The sequence below is a fragment of the Hoplias malabaricus genome, chromosome 7 (genome assembly GCF_029633855.1).
Source record: "Hoplias malabaricus isolate fHopMal1 chromosome 7, fHopMal1.hap1, whole genome shotgun sequence".
Classification (NCBI taxonomy): domain Eukaryota; kingdom Metazoa; phylum Chordata; class Actinopteri; order Characiformes; family Erythrinidae; genus Hoplias; species Hoplias malabaricus.
In genome coordinates this window covers 14218755-14240992 of record NC_089806.1, presented here as the reverse complement: position 1 = coordinate 14240992, position 22238 = coordinate 14218755, and the positions used below count along the sequence as shown (strand labels likewise).

At 39.7% G+C, this 22238-nt stretch overlaps 1 protein-coding gene across 2 annotated transcripts in view; it reads right to left on the bottom strand.

Annotated features, from left to right (window-relative positions):
- gmds (GDP-mannose 4,6-dehydratase) overlaps positions 1–22238 on the bottom strand; it is a 55033-nt gene that overhangs the window by 17303 nt on the left and 15492 nt on the right. For both annotated transcript variants that reach the window (XM_066677817.1, XM_066677818.1), the window contains 3 exons: positions 18000–18192; positions 17749–17853; positions 12443–12570 (listed from right to left, as the gene is read on the bottom strand). In XM_066677817.1, the coding sequence (XP_066533914.1) occupies positions 12443–12570; positions 17749–17853; positions 18000–18192 (426 nt within the window). The remainder of the gene's footprint in view (positions 1–12442; positions 12571–17748; positions 17854–17999; positions 18193–22238) is intronic.

Sequence of the window (22238 nt, the reverse complement as noted above, 5' to 3'; positions counted from 1 at the left end):
ACACATGAGAGAGAGAGTATGAGTGAGTGAGTGTGTGCAGGGGGTGTGTGTGTGTGTGTGTGTGTGTGTGTGTGTGTGTGTGTGTGTGAGAGAGAGAGAGAGAGAGAGGAGAGAGAGAGAGAGAATGAGAGAGGGAGAGAGAGAGAGAATGAGAGAGGGAGAGAGAGAGAGAGAGCGAGATCGTTGTTGTTTTCAGGTGTGTACAGCTGTTTATGCAGGTACAGTGAAGGTGGTTCCTGCTGAATGTTTTCACATCTCCTCATAAAAGGAAAAATAGTACGTCACCAACAAGGCACAACCCACAACCCTACACACACACACGCGTGTGTGTGTTTGGTGTGTGGGGATTGGCTGAAGGTGCTAGAAAGAAAGGAGGTATGTGAGGAATGTGCTGTTTTGATAAGATAACTGTTAAGATGGCTGCAGGAGCAAACCTTAAAAATGGTCTGTTTTCTAATTCTGACTGTATTACACAAGCAGGTCTAATAAAAGGTCACACAGACACAGCGATAGAAAGCAAGGGGGAGAGAGAAAAAGAAGAAACATGACGTGACATGCTTGTACTGTCATTCTACAATGTACAATGAAAATTTATGTCCACATAGAATTTCATAACTATTACTGTGATGTCTGAAAGGAATGATTATTGATTTCTTGAAATAAAGAAAAAAAAGTTTAATTTTATTAAGGATGACTTGTTATCAGGTTATTTGTCTTGAAAGTTTTTTCTTTTGTATCATCATCACTACCTGGAAACACAACTGAGGTCAGTATTGAGAACACTGCTTTTTATTAGTTCTCCAATTTGTAAATGGATGTCGTGTTCTTGTTACAGTAATGTGCAGACTCAAAACCAGTTTCTAGCAGTGTTCAAATTATTGTTAGGTGCTAAATAATCAATCCAAATACAATACGGTATGGAAAATCTCACAAAGAGAATTTCAGGGAATAAACCTCTTATTCTTTTATTCGTTTGACTCCCATGGGCACAGACCAACAAAGAAATCATGGTGTGTTAGTAATGAACTCTACATGTCCTTCTCTGCGCGTACCACAGATGCTGGTCTTATAGGTAACGCCAGAAAAAAGCTTCAGGAGAAAATGATGACATTTAGAAATAGGAGTCTTTTTACTCGCTCATGACTCGCACTCTTCAGATTCCTCCCCTGCTGCGCTGTCTCTCAGCATGAAGCACATTTGGAATGAGTTTCAGAATATCAGAATTACAGTACATAGTTCAATAGGTCAGTTTTAAACTTAGGGAAAATGGATTTCTTATAAGTGAAATGGATATTTAAGATAAGCAAGTAATTCTAAACCTATAAGAACAGTACATTACACAGTGCAAAGGTGTACGTATTTCTAGGCTGGATTCAGAGCTACATAATAGTCTGATACAATAATGCTTTATGTAACTTTGTCATTTGTTTCTGCATTTGTCCGACGTAAAATTTAAGTAAGATTTGCTTTATTGTGTCCAAAGTGGTAATAAGCCAATTTTACCACCATAAATTATCAAACCTTATTTGTTTTTCAGTGGTTTAAATTACCAAGGGAACTCATTTGTAACTCATGAGCTGTTTATTCTTATAGCACTCTGGGTATGCTTTTACTTACATAAAAAGTTAGCCACAATCTCCTGAATTTAGAAAAATAAATGCATGCATTAACAAGAATGGCACCTGTCACTGATCGGCAAGATAGCATTTTGATGTTTGGTCTCAGACACTGCATGTTTCCCATTTACCAAGCCAGGTCTACGTATAAAAACTGGATCTTTTTCCAGATCACAAACAGACCAGAGAGCTAGCAAAAGGTGAAGAAACTTTCTCAGACTTTTATAAAAAGTGTATTGGATTCAAATCTTGTACATCACTTGTAATGTCTGATTGTAATATTTTTTGCATCTAAACAAAATCTTTCAAGGCAGAATTATATTGGATCTACATATCTATTCATTCTCCCCAACCCTTGAGAACAGGTTTTAGATTTAATTCACATTTGACTCTCAGTCAATTCATCGATCAGCTGGTTGAACATCTCTGTGCTACTGTGGATTCTACAACACTCAAGTCACATTAAACAAGCTCTTTTACTCATCAATCACCCCTGCGTCACAGGACACACACACAAAACAGAGCTCACAGAAACAGAAGACACACACAGACTGAGCCGTGGTGGGGCAATACTGTCAGACGCAGACAGACAAGCTGAATTATATATATGAAGTTATAATGAAATACATTTTTGTCATATTGGACACGAAGGCCCTGAAATCAGAATCACATGTTGTAATTTCAGCGAGCAGCTGAGAGAGACTGATGTGTTCAAGCTGTGTGTAGGTGTGTGAGACAGGGAAGACAGACTGCATATGTGTGTGTGTGTGGGTGTGTGTGTCTGTCTTGTCTTTGAGGGAGGAGGTGGTTTTGAAACACCTGTATTTTATAAATTCTGAACAAAACTGGCAGAACAGAACATACCTAATAGTCGGGAGAGGGCAAGCTACTGTACAGAGTTCTAACATGGTCCAGCTGTGTGTGTGTGTGTGTGTGTGTGTGTTTGTGTGTCAGTGTAATTCTGGCAAGCCCTTCTAAATTCGTGTCAGGATCTGATTGCATTTGGCCAAGGCTGAAATGAGCCAAATGAGTCTTTGATTAACACAAAAAAGGCCATTGCAGAAACATGAAAAACAAAACCCTAAAATCAGTTACTGTACTTGCTTGGCATGCAAATTTCTCATTGTCTCTCACATACTGCATGCATATTTGTGAACCCTAAACCACACACAATCACACGCAATGCACATTCAGAGCACAGTGAAACATGTTTTGATGTTAAAAAGGACCCCAATTTGAGCCACTGGAGCTGAATTGATAGAGTACGTCTTTTAATGCATTTTGTCTATTACTTTACAAGTTTATTTATTTATTATTTTTTAAATGGCATTGAGGACAAAGTATCTGTTTATTTCCCTGTTGTCTCCCAGACAGTTCAGATCAAAACCTCATAACCTGGACATTTATGTCACTCTTAAAAATATGTTCAAACAAACAACATATTTTCACCTATTACCAGACTAATTAATAGAGTGGCCTCAGCCAAATCAATGCCAGAGTCAAAACAACAGACATTAGCCCTGAGAGAAGTTTTCCTCAGATATTCTGGCAGATTTGTATGCATTATAATTAAATTATGTTTTAATTTTGAAGGTAGAGTGTCAACACTATTATTATAAAGCTGCCGGTTAGAGCTCTAATTTAGCAGTTAATCTGATATTCCAGTCGCCAACACAGAGGTGTCACTCTGTTACTGTTTTTTTTCTTTTTTTATTATTATTATCACAAATTTAAACAGGGCTGCTATTATTGCTGAAGCTCTGGGTTCAGGGATATTACTGAGCAGATCTGAAAAACAAAAATCCATTGTAAATGGACACTATATTAAAATCACTAACCTCAAAAGTAACCCCACAAATTACAGCACAGGGCTTTGTTTCAAACCTTACAGTACATACTCCAACATAAAATCAAATCCAATCATTCCAAAAGCCTGAGCTTCCTGTATCGGCAGGAAGCCGGAAGCACTCATTCAATCGAGCGCTTAGCCGCTCCTCATTTCCTGAGATTTCAACAGAGGAAACTTTCAAACCATTTAACAGGCATTGCCAGTCCACATTCTGTCAGATCCACTGACGCATCTCTTTCCAATAGTACTTACACGAATCTAGGTTGCTTCGGATTGTAGGTTTTGAATTCTGTATCAGCCGATGACGACTACTGACCCAGCAGCATCCTTCTAGACTTCCTTCTATTTTGTTATGACTCAATGGTGTAGAATTAAGCCATAATACACAAGAGGGAATGCTAAAAAATGAGATAGCACAAACCTCGTGTGTATTATTACGATTATACGACAGTTCATTAACGCCATTTATTATTAAGATTTAAGATAAACAAACAAATCATTTTCACAGTCTTCTTTATCAACCTTCCGTGAGGAAAAACAGTTCCATTCCGTCACACATTCTTTTTGCTCTTTTCAACGAACTCTGGATCTTTAGCTAACTTGTGCGATGACCCCAAAGAATTTTTGAACTTTGGTTCTCCCCAGCGAGCCGGTCCATGTTCACACCAGATTTGTTGGAAAACAAGGCTGCATTATTCAGAGCTGTTCTCTGTCAAAATCAGAACAGAAGCAGAGAAATGCATCAAGTCCCTAAAGTGTCATGGTTTAACCATTCTTTACAGCGGATTCACATTGTAGTGATATATATCATACACTAAATGATTAAAACCTCTTAAAAGTTCTCTCTGTTTAAGTTAAAAGGGAGTATTTTGGAGTATCGCTCCAGAGCTGGTAAAAGAGAGCAGCGAAGAAAAACAAAGACACACCTCGACTTGAGTTAAAAACAATCATTGAAACCACATCATAATTTACTTTTTGATTTAATTTATTTATGATTTTCTTTTATTTACAAGCCAAATTGCAGCGGAAAATTAACATATTCCCCATTGGGTGAAAAAGTCCAGACACAGCACTATCTTGTTAGCGCTGAAGTCATTGCTAATTTACACGTATTTTGTGAAGTGATACCAGAAGAACTTCGGTCAGAGTGCCATTATCGTGTAATGTAAGCACTCCTGGAATGTCTCTCAGCCAATCACATTGCAGGGTCGGAACTAACTGTGGTATAATCTTCAGTTTGAGGAAAAAAAAAACCCTCAGACAACCAAAGTCTCTGACATTTGGATCCAACTGTGTATTTATACCTGCCTTCAGCCTTTGAGCTGTCCTAAACTGTGGAAAAAAAGGGCTAAACTTGAAGTCCAATATAAACTAAGAGTCTCCACAACACGTGTGTATCCCCAATAACTCTTGCAGCTCCAGATATATGAAGGACTGAATGACCAGTAGAGGAAACACGAGCAATCGTTTACAACCAGGCAAGGGATTACCACCTCCTGGGATAAATCTGGGTGGTCATATGTTACCATGCAGACAACACACACACACACACACACACACACACACACACACACACAAAGGTCTCTGTAGGTTAAGGCAGTGTTTGACCTATAGCCTGAAGACTCTAAAGAGAAACCCCTGACCTATTATCCAATCCAACGCATCACTGCCCACATCTGGATGGCCTGTGTGTGTGTGCGCGCTTGGAGATGTTTAACAGCCTGGGTGTAGAGTTGTGACTGCTGAGTCATTAAGATGTTTAATGGGTAAAATGTTCCAGTTCTACTGCGGTTAAACAAGACTGACCTTCATGGTCTCACACTGTGTGTGACCAAAAGTAGAAAACAAGAAGACAGAAATGAATTCTCAGAGTAAGAGGGTCCTGATTCTTCTGATATGCCGATATTTGTTATTTCTCCTGTTTAAGGATAATGTAAAAGGCTCAAGACTAGCGGTGGTGCACCTGTGATATGCGCCCCTGGGGAAACAAAGGCTCCTCCAACTATTTCCCGGCCCTGAGGGAGGGGTAAAGTAGAACCAGATGGAGAGAGAGCACCAGCCAGGTCAGATGGGGTTGGGAAAGGACACATGGGTGAGCTTGTGGGTTGAGTTTATCATGTACCCTTCCAGACCAATTTAACAAGGTTAATAATAAGACCCATACACACATGATTTTACAAGCTTCGGTCTGTGTGTATGAACATGACCATACACACAGTTCTTTACAATGTCAGGTTGTGAGGTCACAGTCAAACCCCATTAATGTATATACTTGTAGAATTTGAATGCCACGGGTCCAATGACATGTTTTGGTCAAATCGACACATTTTAAATAGTGCAGAATTGCAGAATAGAAAATAAAAAACATTTTAACCAGGGCCAACCATAACAAAACTGCATCATGCCTCCTTCACTCTTTTGCATAGAAACAAAATTAATTTGGTTACTCCCTACACCCCTTATATTCTCGGGACGGTTTGATGGAGCTCTAATCAATTTCTTTGGGATGAGCTGGAGTGGTGTTTGTGATCCTGAACTAATCATCCAAACTCAGTATCTGACCTCACTACAGTTCTTGAGGCTAAAGGCAATCAGATCCTCACAGCAATGCTTTAATATACAGAGCTAATCATTGGGAGAAGCACAGAGGCTGTTACTGCAGCAAGGGGTGAAGGGACAAATTCCCTATTAATACACTTGATTTCATAAGAAACCAGTGATCAAAGTGAATTTCTACAAACATCTGGATATATAGCTTATCCTGAATATTAGTAAGCCCAATACAAATGTTTTTTGTCTGCTTTAAACCATGATGGTTATAGGTTTGGAAACACCATATCATTATAAAAAGGCGGCTGATATATTTTTTGTCCTGTAGCTTAGCCCTGCTTTTCCCAGGGCACTTTTGTCTTTAAAAACAATGATAGCTCGTACACACTCACTGAGAACCGTAAGGTGCTAGAGATAAGGTAGGTGAATGTGGTCCCAGGAGTTGCTGTTGAAAACATGTCAGTTAATGCTCCATTACATTCAGTGGATGTGAATGTAAAAAAGTCATTAAGTCACTTATCACCTTCTGTGTCTCCTGCACTCTCAGACACACGTGGAGTCACACAGAGGCTGTTACATTTAGCTGTCGTCATTGCCGGGACTATTTTGTGCTGCTCAGGCAAGAGCACTGACAGATAGATGGAGGGAGATGACACTGCCCACATCTTAGAAGAGACACACACACACCCTTACCTTCATAGTGATCCAATTGCCTACCATTCTCATGCATTTTAAACCTACTCTTCTTCTCTCATTCTGTGCCAACTGCCTGTGTTAGCACAAGTTCAGAAGCTTTAGATACGGTATAGATGCAAACATACTCCAGCATCACTATGGCAACATTATTCTTTGCTATGCCTAAAGGCTGTCATCATAGAGATTACAGCAGATGATCCATAACCCTGTACAGGAATTTCACACAATCGCACAGACATAGGTCTAGCTGGTCATTGCTGTCCTGGCGATGACTGATTAGCAGGGAGCTGCTGAAGGATTTAACACACTTGCATATTGTTGCTCTCTCTCACACACACGCACACACACACCATATTGCATTTCCTTCCAACCCAAATACCCTCAGACAAGCAGTAAAAGATTCTTTGATTCAGCAAAGTGCCACACATACACACGCTACTGATGCAACTGTTTTCACTGCCTGTTATAACCAATCCGTCACAGGCCTGTTTCATAAAGACAATAGTCAATGCTCAACAGTCTCAAGGGTGGGGAAAAAAAGAACACACAAAGCTACACACTCATTTAGCTCATAGTGAGGTTAAGAGTGCAACAACAACCCCACAGACAGACACAGTCATGCTCTCAACATTTCCAATATGAACTGGCCACAGAGCTGCACTGTTCCCTGCATACAGAGCCTGTTTGGCCAACAGCCTCCTGCCCTCTGAAACACACCCACACACCCTTTTCTTCCTTCTCTGCACTGCTATATTAGAGGTCTTGTTCCTCCACTCAATTTTGTCAAGAAAATTCACACACACGTGTATATATAAATATAAATCATCCTAGAATACTCCTTATCCTAGGGAGCTGCTTGAGAGAATGCCAAGACTTCATAAAGCTGTATCATTTACATTTGGCAGATACCTCAACACAGAACAATTTACAGAGGTAGGCAAATATAGAATCGGGAGTTTTGTCCAAGGACTCTGTTGCTATACTACACACACACATACACGCTCTTTTTTATATATAAAGTTGCAGGAAACAGTAAAATACAACAGAATTTGTGAATGAAAGCAAATATACAGTGTGTGTGTCTCTCTGTGTACGATTTGGTTTTCCCACAGTGACAAGAGGTTCAAGCAGTTTGGAATGGCCCCTCTACATTATTAAGTTACAAGGGATGTAAAACATGAATGTGTGTGAAACAAAGTTAAGACAGTTAAATAAAGCCAAAAAAAGCAGGTGGAACTGAGGCAGAGGGACAATACTAGGTTTAACCACAAACTTACAGCAGTATAGAGACAGAGCCAGGCTGTGAGAGAGAAAGAGCGAGAGCGAGAGAGAGAGAGAGAGAGCATGAATAATTTATGAGTGGAAAAAAATGATTGATGTGGGATATTTCATTTCCCGTAAGTGTACACGCAAAACACACACACACACACACACAAGTGCACGCACATATACACACATGCCAGAAGCCTTCATGACTTCAAAGGGTGCGGTCTGGACTTCCTCTTGGTCTCCAATGGACACACAGGGTCTTTTCAGAGTCAAACCAAAACTCAAACACACACATAGATGCAAATGGTCAAAAAAGCATACACACATACACACCTGTGTGACTGGTCTGAGGTACGGAGGCTTATTTTCAGGTTGTTTGAGTGACTCTGGCTGGAAGGCTCTGTAGAAAGTGAGGTGTACTGTATTACACAAACTCAATATAAGCCTCCATAGAAGTTTTGTTTCTGTCAGGATAAAAATGACTTGAGGGGTCTCCTGACTTGTCACCTCAAAAATTTCACAATAATAAAAGCTGAAAACAATGTATTCACAACCTGTTAACATGGTTTACTTTCACTAAGCTAACGGCATATGGCAGAAAATGTGTCCTATGGGCCAAAAACAGTGTGTTGTGGTTTTAAGTGCTGCTTTCCCGTATTTCTGGAAACATGACCTAACCGAGGCAAAAAAAAGCAAACAGCACACAGCTCTGCTGACTAGTACAACAGCCTTCTGCTTCATCAGCCAGCTCTCTATCACATAGAAAATAAATTCAGTACTACACTATTGTAATAATTCTCAATATAATTTATATTATACATGGCTATATATTTTCCACAAAGTTTGTGTTGCACTGGTGTGAGTTGCTTAGACACAGCAGTGCTTCTGGAGATTTTAAACACTGTAACCACTCACTGGCCATTCTATTTGGCACACCTACTTTTTATTCCACCATGAAGGTGCCAAGTCAAAGACAGTAGTTCATCAGTTTCTGCATAGATGTGTTAGTCATCCACTAGCCCTTCATCAGTAGCCACTGGACGTAGGACAATGTGGGATGGAGATTTTGGGTTGGTAGAAAATTAAATATAAAAAATAAAACAAAACATAACTATGGACCCCTAACATTTATCCGTGTCACATTTGTAAACAGAGCCCTGTTAGTCTAATCAGTCAGTAGAGGAGTTCAGATACACAAGGGGTAGAGATATGTGCGCTGTTTGGTCATGCTCGCGTAGACAACTGTCTCCGTCATGAACGTAACTGTTTACATACTTGCCTATGTGCTACGCTTGTAACTGAAGGCTTCCACTAGAGGTCAGACCAGAGAAAGATCCGGGGAATTGTGGACTTGGCTCTGACACAGCCTTCTTTAAAACATTGTGATTTAAAGTCATTGTGATGCTGTGAATTGCTTGCATTGCCCCTACCGTTTACACGTGTACTGCACCTTGCACACGCGTCACATTTATTTTCTGAGATAGCCATGGTGCAAACACGCAGTTAACAGCAAGTATATCTCTACCCTCATGCAAGGGTGATGGAATCCCATGGATAGTAGATATATTTCACTTTTTTGTGGGTAGCTCGACAGTGTTTAAACTTCCATCTAATAATAACCAAAGACAACACTTAAAATTCTGCAAGTGATAACACACAGACCTACAGAGACACTCTGTGCCACAAATACATGGAGAAGGATTTTTTTTTTAATTTGGTTCAAAAGTTGCAAAAAGACAAATCCCATACCACTGAATACAGGAGGAGATGTCAGTAAAATATGCAGCATACACTGAATGATAAAGTGAGAGATGTATGAGAGAGACAGGGAGTGTGTAACCTTTCTGTAACGAAAGACTTAACTTGATGATGAATCAAAAGAAATATAAAGGGACGTGAGCAGAGAGATATAAAGATGGTTTTTGACCCAAATACTGGGAGACGAAGTAAAAGGTGACCACACGGTCAGCCAGGTTAGACAGTGTGTGCAAGGCAAAAAGAGCCACAGAGCATAAATCCATGTCAATTGTTCCTGTCTAGCTACGTTTCTATCACCACGACTATTTTCCCCCTCCTTCTGCTTCTCTGTTCTTTCTCCTCTGTCTCCTTCTCCCTCCCTCATCACCCAGTGTGATACTCGGAAAGTTGAGGATTCTGGTTACAGAGGGCATGTGAAGAGAGGAGAGAAAAACAGAAAGAGAGAAAGGGGAGCATGTGCTTTCATCCTCAGCACAGCAGGGAAGAACTCAGGCCTTGTCAATCCCAGAGACAGCTGCTGCCACACACACACACACACACACACACACACACACACACACACACACCCCCCAGGGTAACAGAATCTTTACTGGAACACACGTAAATAAGCCTAATAACACACCTGACATAGCTCTGTATCTAATTATCAATATCTAACTGACCTGAATTTAGTGCAGGACTTAGGACTGTCAATCATGGGGATTCAGTGCCTTCCTTAAGGGCACTTCAGCCATGGAAGTACGAATGGCAACATCCGGTAATTTGCAGTGGACATATTGAGCTACAGTGTATATATGTATTATTATAATATATAATCATGATTAAAAACGTAATCGCTATTTGAATTCAGCCATTAAACATTAGGTGCATCAGACACTTCCTAAGACCTGATCATTAACATGACTCATGCTCATACAAAAACATTACTCAATGTCACACTCTACAAATGTTACAGCACCAGTCAAACACAGTGCTTTTTTTTTGTGCTTAAATTTCTCAAACCAGCGTATATGACAGGAGTCTACACACACACAAACACACACACATACTTAGATTAAGGTGGCCTCAACTCACAGCTGTGTTTATTTCCCCTGCTGGATGCCGGCCACAGGAGTTTAAACCCCAAAAGCCCACCAAACCAACCTCTCCACCCCTTAAAAAACAGCAAATTCCATCCTCTTTACCAGACACACACACAGACTTTCCCATGCTTAGTACACGCAGACACACACTCAATGTTATCTTACACTTGGATCAGAACTTGGAATATAAGTTGGAGAGGAATTTTTTATTTTTTTTTATTTTAATAATTACTTTTATAATTAATCAGAAGCATCAGGAAAAAAATTAAATTAGTCTTTAATTACATTCACCAGAAAGTAAGTGTACACTTCTTCAGTCCAAGGCACACTTCAGAAGTACATGTTATTAGTGCATAGTACACAGTGCAGGCATATTGCACTGTAAATTTACTATAATGCTACCATAATATGAAGATGCTCCCCCCTCCCCCAATGTCTGTTACATCATAATTAAAGACAAAATGAATGTTGCAACTTAAAAGTAAAGCAAAAATCCCCTACTCAAGCTGTGACAGAAGATTTCTTACAGGACTATGTCAGCATCAGCTGCAAGGCTAACTACAGTTAACAGATTTGTCCAACACTAAATCATGAATGATTCATGTAGATGGACAGTACAAGCTTTAAGATAAAAAAAAGTGTATTGGTTTTGTTTGTTTATGTGTTTAACTTATATCATTTGTGTAAAAATGATTTAAAAAAAGTTCCAAATCTCCCATCAGTCTAAACTAGTCAGAATTGGTTGGGGGGGGGGGTGAACAATCACCCCCTATGAACTTGATCGTTAGGCTGTCTGATTGTTAGTCTGTGTGGTGGAGGACTTTTTCCAAAATATTCAATTTCCAAAGAGCTAAATACCTCATACAAATCGAGACCAAGCAAAACTATGCATAGGTTCAAGAGTTTAGACAAACACTCTCTCAGGAACCCTGCCTGTTCTGCACAAAATCCTCACTCACTCACTCTCCCACACACACACACCTTGCTCACTTGCTGTAGTTGCTGGTTTGACAGTAATGGCTCCATTTTTCTCTGCTGCTATTTTGGAGTTCAGTGACTCAAAGGACTTCATAGGTCTCACAGAGAGCCACAGTCAGTACAAAACACCTCCATTTTCCTAAATGCCTTCCATACCTCCCACACAGCCTGTGCTGGAGCAGAGGACTTTCACATCACAACCAGTGAGACCACCAAAGACATAGGCAACCAAGAAAGAAAAGGTTTACTGGGTTTACAAACCACTATTAGTAATAGCAACACTTTCTATGGCAGTTGTCATACGTTATTTAATAGCTGCATTTGTTAAACAGATGAAAACAGAAATTACTAAATAAATAATCAAAAGATTGTGTTATATACAATATTCATTTTATGAGATCTGGTTTCAATTTGGGGTGTTTTAGAATAAAATAAAGTAGGAAATAAGTGAAATTACAACTATTAAAAAAAACTACAGGATTTCATTACTCTAAGACATCTACAGCAGATCATTAAAGATAATGATTTTCTGTTTTCTTTGCAACATGAGAGACAAAGAGAGAGAGAGAGAGAGAGAGAGAGAGAGAGAGAGAGAGAGAGACAGACAGACAGAGAGAGAGACAGACAGAGAGAGAAAGAAGTACCTCCACATAGTCTCTGGCATGGCCCCAGTCCCTCTTGGAGTCGAGATTACCAAGGCTGAAGCACTGCAGTTGGCCGAGATGGATCTTAGCCACTGAGCGACTGATTTTCCGGGTCACAAAGTTGGATCCTGTAAAATACATGAGAGAACACACAGAATTCAGAGAATTATAACTGTTGAGTCTACGTGTTGAGTATCACACAAATTTGAAAGACTCAGCATTGTTTTTGTTCACTTTGTGTATGTTACACCTATTTTCTCTCTATCCATTTCTCTCAGTTTCACTCTCATCTCTATTGCCCCCTCCTTGATGTAAAATGTCACTTTCAATCTTGTTAAGCCAAAATAAATGCAACCCCATGTCAGTCATTTAGTCACACACATACACACACACACACTGGGATAAAATGAAACTCTTGTCTAGTCAGTGGACCACCCTGGAGGCACCGAGAGCCAGGCCAAAGTCCTGCAAAGCTGCCAAAGAAACACACACACACACTTGATCTGTGGGAAACCTTGGATGTTCTGAGGACCTGCTGCGCTGTGCTGCATTTAAAACCAGACAGAGGTTGGAGTTTTAATGTAGTAACTCCACTCCACCACAGCTGCCTGCCTGCCTGTAATATAGAGGCTCAGGTTAGGGTTGCACTCCTATTAAAATAGTCCAGTAATAAGTAGGCCCAGTAAGCAGTAAGTACAGAATTTTCCTGTAACACTGGTGTCACATGCATAATCACTGTCTAAACCTTTGTATATCCGCAAACTATTACAGGAGGAAAAAAAAAAATGAAATTAATAAAAAATAAAAACATTTAATTACTTCATAATTGTACTGATACTTCACAGAATGCTGTCCAACTTTATGCCAACACTAAATAATTTATAAAATTTCATGAATCCTTTAATTAGTGGTATAAGAATCTTGTATTATAAAATATAAATATATTATTTTAAAATAGATTACTCAGGGTATTTTCAGTGAATATCTACACATATACTGACCAAAAAGTGGTTTAATCATCCAAATGTTTTTGTACCGAGATGTAGCACTGTCCTTAATACTGTAACGTTTATAAAAACTATATTTACATGTGAACGTTTTCCTTAAAATAAACCTGTCCAGTCTTTAACATATTAAGCTACTGCAAACAAACACTTAAACTGCTCACTGAAAATGCTCATGTTTTTCAAATTATTTCATAAATAAGGACATCACAATTATTTTTATTTTTTTTTTTTTATAAACATTCCTTGTGTGTGTTTCAGAATATAAGAGGGTAGTATCAGAAGTGTGTTAAGTCTCAGTGGTCAGTGCCTCTGCTCATAAGTGCTCCGTAACAAAGGGTTCCTTCTATCCATGCTCATGGCCAGGTGCGTGAGCTTGGCAGGAGAAGCACAGTTTGAAATGCAGCACTGTAAATACTGGAGTTTTTCAATCCGTTGCAGGCAAACCATGGCGGGGAGCAACAGATCAGGTTTCTTCGCACTTTTTCACCAACCGGCCCGCAATAATAGATTAGCTGTATGCCATGTTAGCATGTGTTTGAAAGCCCAAGATGGGCCGTCTCCACACACTGGCTCATGTTACGAGTTTGGGTGTAATTATGGTGTCTCGCTGCATGCAAAAGAGAGTCATGAAGAGGAGCAGAGTTGCAGGGAGCTGACCACAGCCTGGGCTCTGCCCTGCTCAGGGGTACACTTTCAGCATGATTAAGTGAGGGAAGAAAAAAAAAATTAAATTCACAGCAGTCTTAGGAAAAATGGACAGTTTGCAGGTGTGTGTGTGTGTGTGTGTGTGTATAATTATGATAAGTAGAGACCTAGAAAACTGACCACAGACCGGACTCCGTCGTGCTCAGGGGTACACTTTCACCATGATTTAGCAAAAGACAAAAAGTAGTAACAGCACATTGTGCGATTGTGTGTAGGCGTCTGTGAAACTGGGGACTCAGCACTATTTAACTTGTTTAACCTGTTGAAGTCATATTCTTTTCAGCTGTCATTAAACCCTGGTGACAAAAATATAGTGGGCTAACAATATTTACCCTACTACTACAACTACACACAACATTCATGTGTGTTCACAAGCACAAGAATGCGACGAGAGACATTTCATTCTGAACAATAAAGGAGCATCTCTGTCAATCACCTCCTATGTTGCCGTGACGACAGGGTTAACACAAACACAGGTGTGTGAGGTGGAGTGGAGACAGACATGTTTAGCTGTGTGTGTGTGTGTGTGTGTAGGATAGGTGAGAAGTCTAATACCACTTTCATACATGTGCAATCCCCTTCACCTGAAGAGCTTTAAACTCTCAAGTGTCTTTCATCAAAAACAAAGGAACGTGAGAAAACATTGACTGGGTAAGAACAAGTTTAAGCTGACACATGTCCACATCCAACAGTCATTGGGATAGAGAAGAGAGAGAGAGAGAGAGAGAGAGAAACAGATAGGGGGAGAGGAAAAGAGAGGGAAAAAAAAATAAATTAACTAAGAAAAAAAAGAATAAACACATAAAACTATAATGTAGCACATAAGAACATAAACTTGAGTCCAACCAAAGCCTGATAATTTGTGCAATTAGGTCTATGTGCCACAACTTTCAATACAGGCAAAAAAGAAAAGAAAAGAAGAAGAGGGGGAGAGAAAAAAAAAACAAAACAAAACAAAAAAAAAAAACCCACACCACCACAGTTGCTTTTACCCGTGACCAAAACTTATTCAACCACGCAACTGCACATGGAGGGGGGGGGGTAAAAAAGAAAACATGCACACACACACAGAGCAGTGCACTCCGAGCTAAATTTTTTGCGCTGCTCACTTCATGAAGAATTTGCGTGTGGTTGTTTTCATTTTAAATCCCACCGTTAGCCTGGGCCGGGGGAATGACTGTTTATTGATGGAAGCGGAAGTGTGTTTACCGTTAAAGGGTGAAACACCCAACAGAATTTCAAATGGAATTAGCTCAGCAGTCTGGTCCTGGAATCAGTGTCTGTCTCACCACGGACAGGAAATTAACCGAGCCTTAGCCTTCCCTTAGGCCTAGACAAACTGCTTTTCTTCCCCTCCTTTCTCTCTCAATATAAACTATACAGACAAAAGTTCTGGGACAACTACACATTACAGTTACAGGAGCTTTTATGACATCCCATTCCAAGTCCACAGGCATTAATATGGAGTTGGTCCCCCCTGTGCAGCTATAACAGTTTCCACTTTCTGGGAATTCTTTTTACAAGATTTTGTGTCTGTAGCAGTGAGAGTGTCTAAGAATTTTTGTCTATTCATACAGAAAAGGGCCTTTCCCAAACTGTTCCCACAAAGTTAGAAGCATAACTGTCCTGAAATACCTTGGTATGCTAAGGCATTAAGATTCCCTTACAGTGTCACTTGAACCAATGGGCATAGGCCAACCCCAGAAAAATAAACCCATATTATCATCACCCTCTTCCAACAAAATTTACATTCATGCAGGTAATGTTCTCCTGGCATTCAAACCCAAACCCGGACTTGTACTTCAGACTGCCAGATAGGGAAGCGTGATGTGTCACTCCACAGAACATGTTTACACTGCTCCGGAGTTGAGTGGTGGCGTGCTATACACCTCTCCATCCGACGCTTGGCATTGTGCTCGATGAGGTAAAGCTTGCATGCAGCTGCTTGGCCATAAAAACTCATGCCATTAAGCTCTGAGCTCAAAGTTTTTGTGCTGATGTTAATGCCAGAGGTGATTTTGAACTCTGCAGTTACTGACATTTACACTGTGCGCCTCAAAAACCTCATCAACTTCGATCTGTTATCTTATGTGGTTGCTGCATTTTCTAAACACTTACACTTTTCAATAATACCACTCACAGTTGATCATGAAATATCTAGTGTGGAAGAATTTTCACAAACTGACAAACTGACGCAAAAGGGGCATCCTATTATAGTACCACGTTTGAATTAATTCAGCTCTTTAGAACAACTTACACCATACCTTTGGCAACGTGGCTGAATCAAACACTTGAATTCAGTGATTAGGATTTGTGCCCCAAATACTTTCCGTCTATATAGTGTGCAAACTCTCTGTGTATGTGTCTATAAAGTGTTCACTCTCTCAAGTTCACTTTATAACATTTAAAAAGCATTGCAAAGCTAGTATTTAGCTGTCATCAATTAAACACACACAAACAGAGCTGCACAATAAGGACATACAACATGATGTTGTATAAAATTGTTTCATTACCACAATGGCAATAATAAAACTCTGGTTCAAAGTCCATATTTGAAAGGATCTTTGGCTGTTACCTAAATCTTTAGTTACAGAACTAGAAAGCAGCACCAAATTATAAAAACGCAACTCACTAATGCATTCATTCATTCATTCATTATCTGTAAGCGCTTATCCAATTCAGGGTCGCGGTGGGTCCAGAGCCTACCTGGAATCATTGGGCACAAAGCAGGAATACACCCTGGAGGGGGCCAGTCCTTCACAGGGCAACACAGACACACACACATTTACGGACACTTTTGAGTCGCCAATCCACCTACCAACGTGTGTTTTTGGACTGTGGGAGGAAACCGGAGCACCCGGAGGAAACCCACGCGGACACGGGGAGAACACACCAACTCTTCACAGACAGTCACTCGGAGCCGGAATCGAAACCACAAACTCCAGGTCCCTGGAGCTGTGTAACTGCGAAACTACCTGCTGCGCCACCACACACTCACTAATGCGCAAACTAAAAATAAAATAGAACACTTATACCTACTTAGGCTTTGTAATGTCAGTTTTGTAATGCAAAGCTGAAAAGCTATATTCCCTTAACACCTTCTTCAATAAAACCTACACAATAAATCTTTAATTATTATTATTATATTATTTTGTATTTATTTTCTAAATGTATATATATAAAAAAATGCTCTTTATGTTGGTTAAAGTTGTATTGACTGTAGCAATTACTACTTGACACTTTACACAATGAGTCATGTGAGAGTCATCACATAAAAAGCGTTATTACAGTCCAGTGGTTAAAGCACTGTGCACATGTTTTTTTTTTAATAGGCCGTTGTAACAGAACATAAAAGTTTTGTGAGTCAATTACTTAATTTGATTCACACTTTCATGGCCACCCTTAATGTGTGTAACAAACAAACAAATAAATATTTATTAGATGCTGAAACCACATAATGACATTACAAAATACCTGACTGTGTGTGGTTTTAAGTACTATTTTTAAAGCAGACCACACATTTCCTGTCATCATACACTCACTTAATGTAATTACATTAAAAGTGTGCATCCTGCTTGTTGCCTGTGTTCTTACCTCTTCGAGGGCTTTCGTGATTAAAAAGAATTCCATTTACAGCAAACAGGTTATAGGCTTCTCTGAAGTTAACCACTATCCAGTATGCATAGAGTTTAGCAGCACCTGAGTCAGACAGACAGTAAAAGATATAAAGAAAGAGGGACCAAAGGAAAGAAAAAGGCAGAAATTGTCTTTGTCACCAAAAAGGAAACTCTAATTAACACAATAGAATAAGATTGCATGTTCTGAAAACTATGTTTTTGGCCAACCATAAGGTGAACGGGGATAGAAAGGAGTGGTCTCTTTCTGTGGAATCTCCTGCACTTTGCCGTAGAGCTCGCTGGTCGAGGCCTGGTAAAACCGCACACTTTCCGTTAGGCCACACGTTTTAATAGCATCCAACAAACGCAATGTCCCCACACCGTCAACATCAGCTGTGTACTCAGCAAGGTCAAAAGAGATCTGAAATATAAAAACAAACAAAAATCACATGACTTTTTTTACAGATGTATCATTTATATGACTGTGTTGTTTATTTGATCCGAGTCATCCTCTAGTCCTTCAACAGTGTTCATTGGACACTGCCCACAGGACATTGTTGGCTGGATATTTTTGGTTTGGGGACTATTCCCAGTGCAGCAGTGCCACTGGTGTAGTTAAAATCTGACCACTGATGAAGGACTAGACGACGACCAAGACAAGCTCTGCAACAACAGATGAGCCACTGTCTCTGACTCTGTGTCTAACAGTGCGGACAGTGAGTGGAAACAGTGTTTAAAAACTCCAGCAGCCACACTGTACCTGATCCACTCCTACCAGTGCAACAAACACTGCATCAACACCACATCAGAGTCACTGCAGTGCTGAGAATGATCCACCACCCAAAACGTAACTGCTCTTCGGTGATCCAGACCATTAAAGAACAGGGTGGAAAGTGTCACACAAAGTATGCAGAGCAACATGTGGACTACAGTAAATGTAAGAACTACAGTAAATGTACAAATTCCTGTATAGTCAGTGGATGTGTCACACAAAGGTCTAACACACTAGTGTGTATAAGCCTTAAGCACCTAAGCAATCACACACACTAATCACAACAACTCTATCTTTCTTGCAAGTTGTACCACCGTGCCAGTTTAATTTAATTTAATAAAGTGCTATGCAGCTAAAACCAGTCCAGGTTGACAACTACATATAACACTGCTCCAAGTTAAACAGCCACATGAAGATTGGGAAATGTTAAAGCTACATGCTCAACCTCACTTTTCACTACACTGTTTATGTTACTACTTAGCAAATAAACACTTAAATGTCAGTAAATAGCTTATAAAAATCGCATTTTCACAAGGTCTTATTGGCTTGAAACTTTGGTACTGTAAATGTACATTAATTAATTTCACCATTTTCTCAATGTAGCATGTTTAAAATATGGGCGTTTTTTTTTTTGCCCTCCTAAGTTGTTGTATTCTGGAAACTTCACATTCGATGGATCTCAGTATCTGAGACAAAGCAAACAGATGATTTCTTGACTCCAGAGACAGAGGGAGGGGGAGGGTAGAAACAAGAGAGAGAAAAAGACGTATAGTATAGTGAAAGTAAGGATAGCAGACATATATATATATCTGAGAAAACTAATGGGAAGAAAGCAAATTACTGTCTGTGTCAGACAGAAGAGAGCAAGAGAGAGAGTGTAGTATAAAGAAATAGAGTTCACCCACAAAAACCTGACATCATCTTGAACTGATGCCATCTAAAGAGCAAGTTGTTTATAGAGTCAGTCAGCTGTAGATGGCCGCATTGCCTACAGAGGTCATTACAGTTGTGTTGAGAACATTAATATGATAGCATATAAAGAATATAAAGGCCCTACGAAACAGACATAAGCTTAACCAGTACATGTAATAACCATCAGAACAAAAACACTGAAATCAAATTTCAAGGCAGAAAATATGTTACATTTGAACAACATCGGAATGTAGAGATTTATTTACAGAAGTTGTTTAATTTAGATTTATCTTTAGATATATTATATTTAAAAAGTTCAGTTATCACTAAGAAAATCTAACATGTGTTTCACAATAACACAGCAGCCCAAATCAGTCAGGCAATCAGCGAAAACTTGGCTTCTGCTACTGGCCAACCATCTCCTCAGAGTAAGCCCAGAAAATGAAGTCCATTAATCAAATTCTACAACTTTAAACACAAGGTACAGCAGTATAGAAACAAAGTTTCAACATGTAAATAGGGATGTGCATTGAATTTTAATGTCTAAGTACAGTCAGAGTTCATAAATCGATATTTAGTTAACTGTAGGGAAAAAGGCTGTGGTTTGTGTAAACTGGTGCACTGGTGCTAGCAGTTTAAATATTTGGCAGTAAACAGGTTTGTAAGTCGCCCTTTTCTTTTTAATAGACCAGTAGGTTTTGTGCTAGGTAAGGCTGGACACCTCCCTTTCAGATGTGCTATGAGTTTACACTCACATGAACACAAGCACAAACCAGTGTAGTGGTAATGTTAAATGGTAATGAAATAGAGGTTTACAGAAGGTTTTTTCTCCTCAGAGGATGATGCATCCACGAATGTTTGTCAAGGTAACACAGAGCGAACCTATACATATCATTCTTTTGGCTGTCACCCCGTGAAGGACTGGCGCCCCCTCCAGGGTGAGTTCCTGCCTTGTGCCCGGTGATTCTGGGTGGGTTCCAGACCCTCCGCAACCCTGAATTGGAGAAGCGTTTACAGATAATGAATGAATGAATAGCCCTCAGCAATGCAGGAGGAGGCACTCATCCCTCATAGCAGCAGTGTAATGAAATATTACGAATAAAACCAAATCTGATTCACCATTACACTGTGAGTCTACTTTCTGTTATACAGTGAAGAGTGATTTAGGTATTTGAATACTGCTACCTAGAACAGTTTCCTAAGTTTAAAGTGTCTAAAAGCAACAAAGTCTAAGCTGTTAACTCCAAACAGGTCCTAGTTGTTGTAGGGATTTGTAGGAGTCTTAACATATTGAGTTAAAGTGTGTTTGGGGATCAGGAGTCATGTACATAAAAATAAACCACAAGCTTTTGCTGAGCATTTATCCATGGTAACTTGGAGCTGTCAGTACTGAGATTTATGTTGAACACGGGGAAAGCCCCTACACCCCCGGCAAACACTTGCACACATTTCTCCCACTTCTACATCTGCTTCTCTCTTGCTCTTTATCTTTTCACCCTGTCTCCCTCCCTCTATCGATACTCCTCCAGTCCTCAAGCCTTCAACACATCAAGAATGGAATTCATCCGCCAATTATATCTATGCTACATACGACAGAAACTCTCTCTACCTATATTTTTTTGGGGGGGCTAGTCGCATCACTTCATCATTCGTTGCTCTGTTCAGTGTAAACATACACATAAGCATGGCAACAGTCTGAATCATTATGGGCTGCGGTCAAAGCCTCCGGAATACACCATAATATTCACACGAAAAACCTAGCGCACACACTGAATTAGACTTTTTTTTTGGGTTGCACGCATATTATTAATAGCGTATGACTAAACATGACTCACAGTTCTACATGATGCACAATACTTCGTTCATTCCTCAGTATTCAAAATGAAACCCAAGTCAATGTTTAGATTAGTATAATGATACGGTAATGATTAGAACCTTTAAAACTGATTAAAACTGAATTAGTGCTAAAAATATGAGTGTATAAAGTCTGAGGGCTCAATTTAGGGTCGCACAATTGAACATTTGTTCAGAAAAATTAATTACTGTGACATATTGTGCATGGGAAATGTAGCAAGCTAGGCTGTAAACCCCAAGCTGGGAGGCTAGTAAGATGCTGATGTTTTAGTGTTGACTGCAACCTTGGCTAATGGTTCTGTCCGAAAGTAACAAGCAACAATAACATTGTGCAACAAACTGTTTCTCATCATTGCGAAGTTTACATTTAACTGTGGTCAAAAGATAAGTGACAACCTTGTGATTCTGATCCCTCTCTCTTTCTTCTCCCTCTCGTTCACTCATGCTCTTGCTGTAGGTTAACTTGGTGTTGACAGCAGCTAACATTTTCCACATGTGTGTGTACCCCCACCCCCTGTGAACTAGCACCCCCCACTCCAATACACATACACACACACACACACACACACACACACACGTGTCATCTCAGCTGAAAGGTGCTGTTAGGAGTGGAGTGGAGCTATGGTGTGGTTAATTTATGTCAGAATTGTTATGCACATACCAAATTATGACAACCTAGGGCCAACCTTCCACAATGTAGCATACATGTGCAGATTAGAATACGCATGCATTTCACAATACTTTTTGTAGACCTCTGTTCAGACCTCAACACACCGAATCTCTTGAAAGTGTTTGGGACTTAAAAACTGCAACCAACTTTTAAGACAGAGCTTCCTAAAATATAAACATCCCTTCCTTGAAGAACTGTGCATGTTTAAAAGAGCTATAAGAAAATTAAATGTACTCTTTGACCTATTTACACAATACCT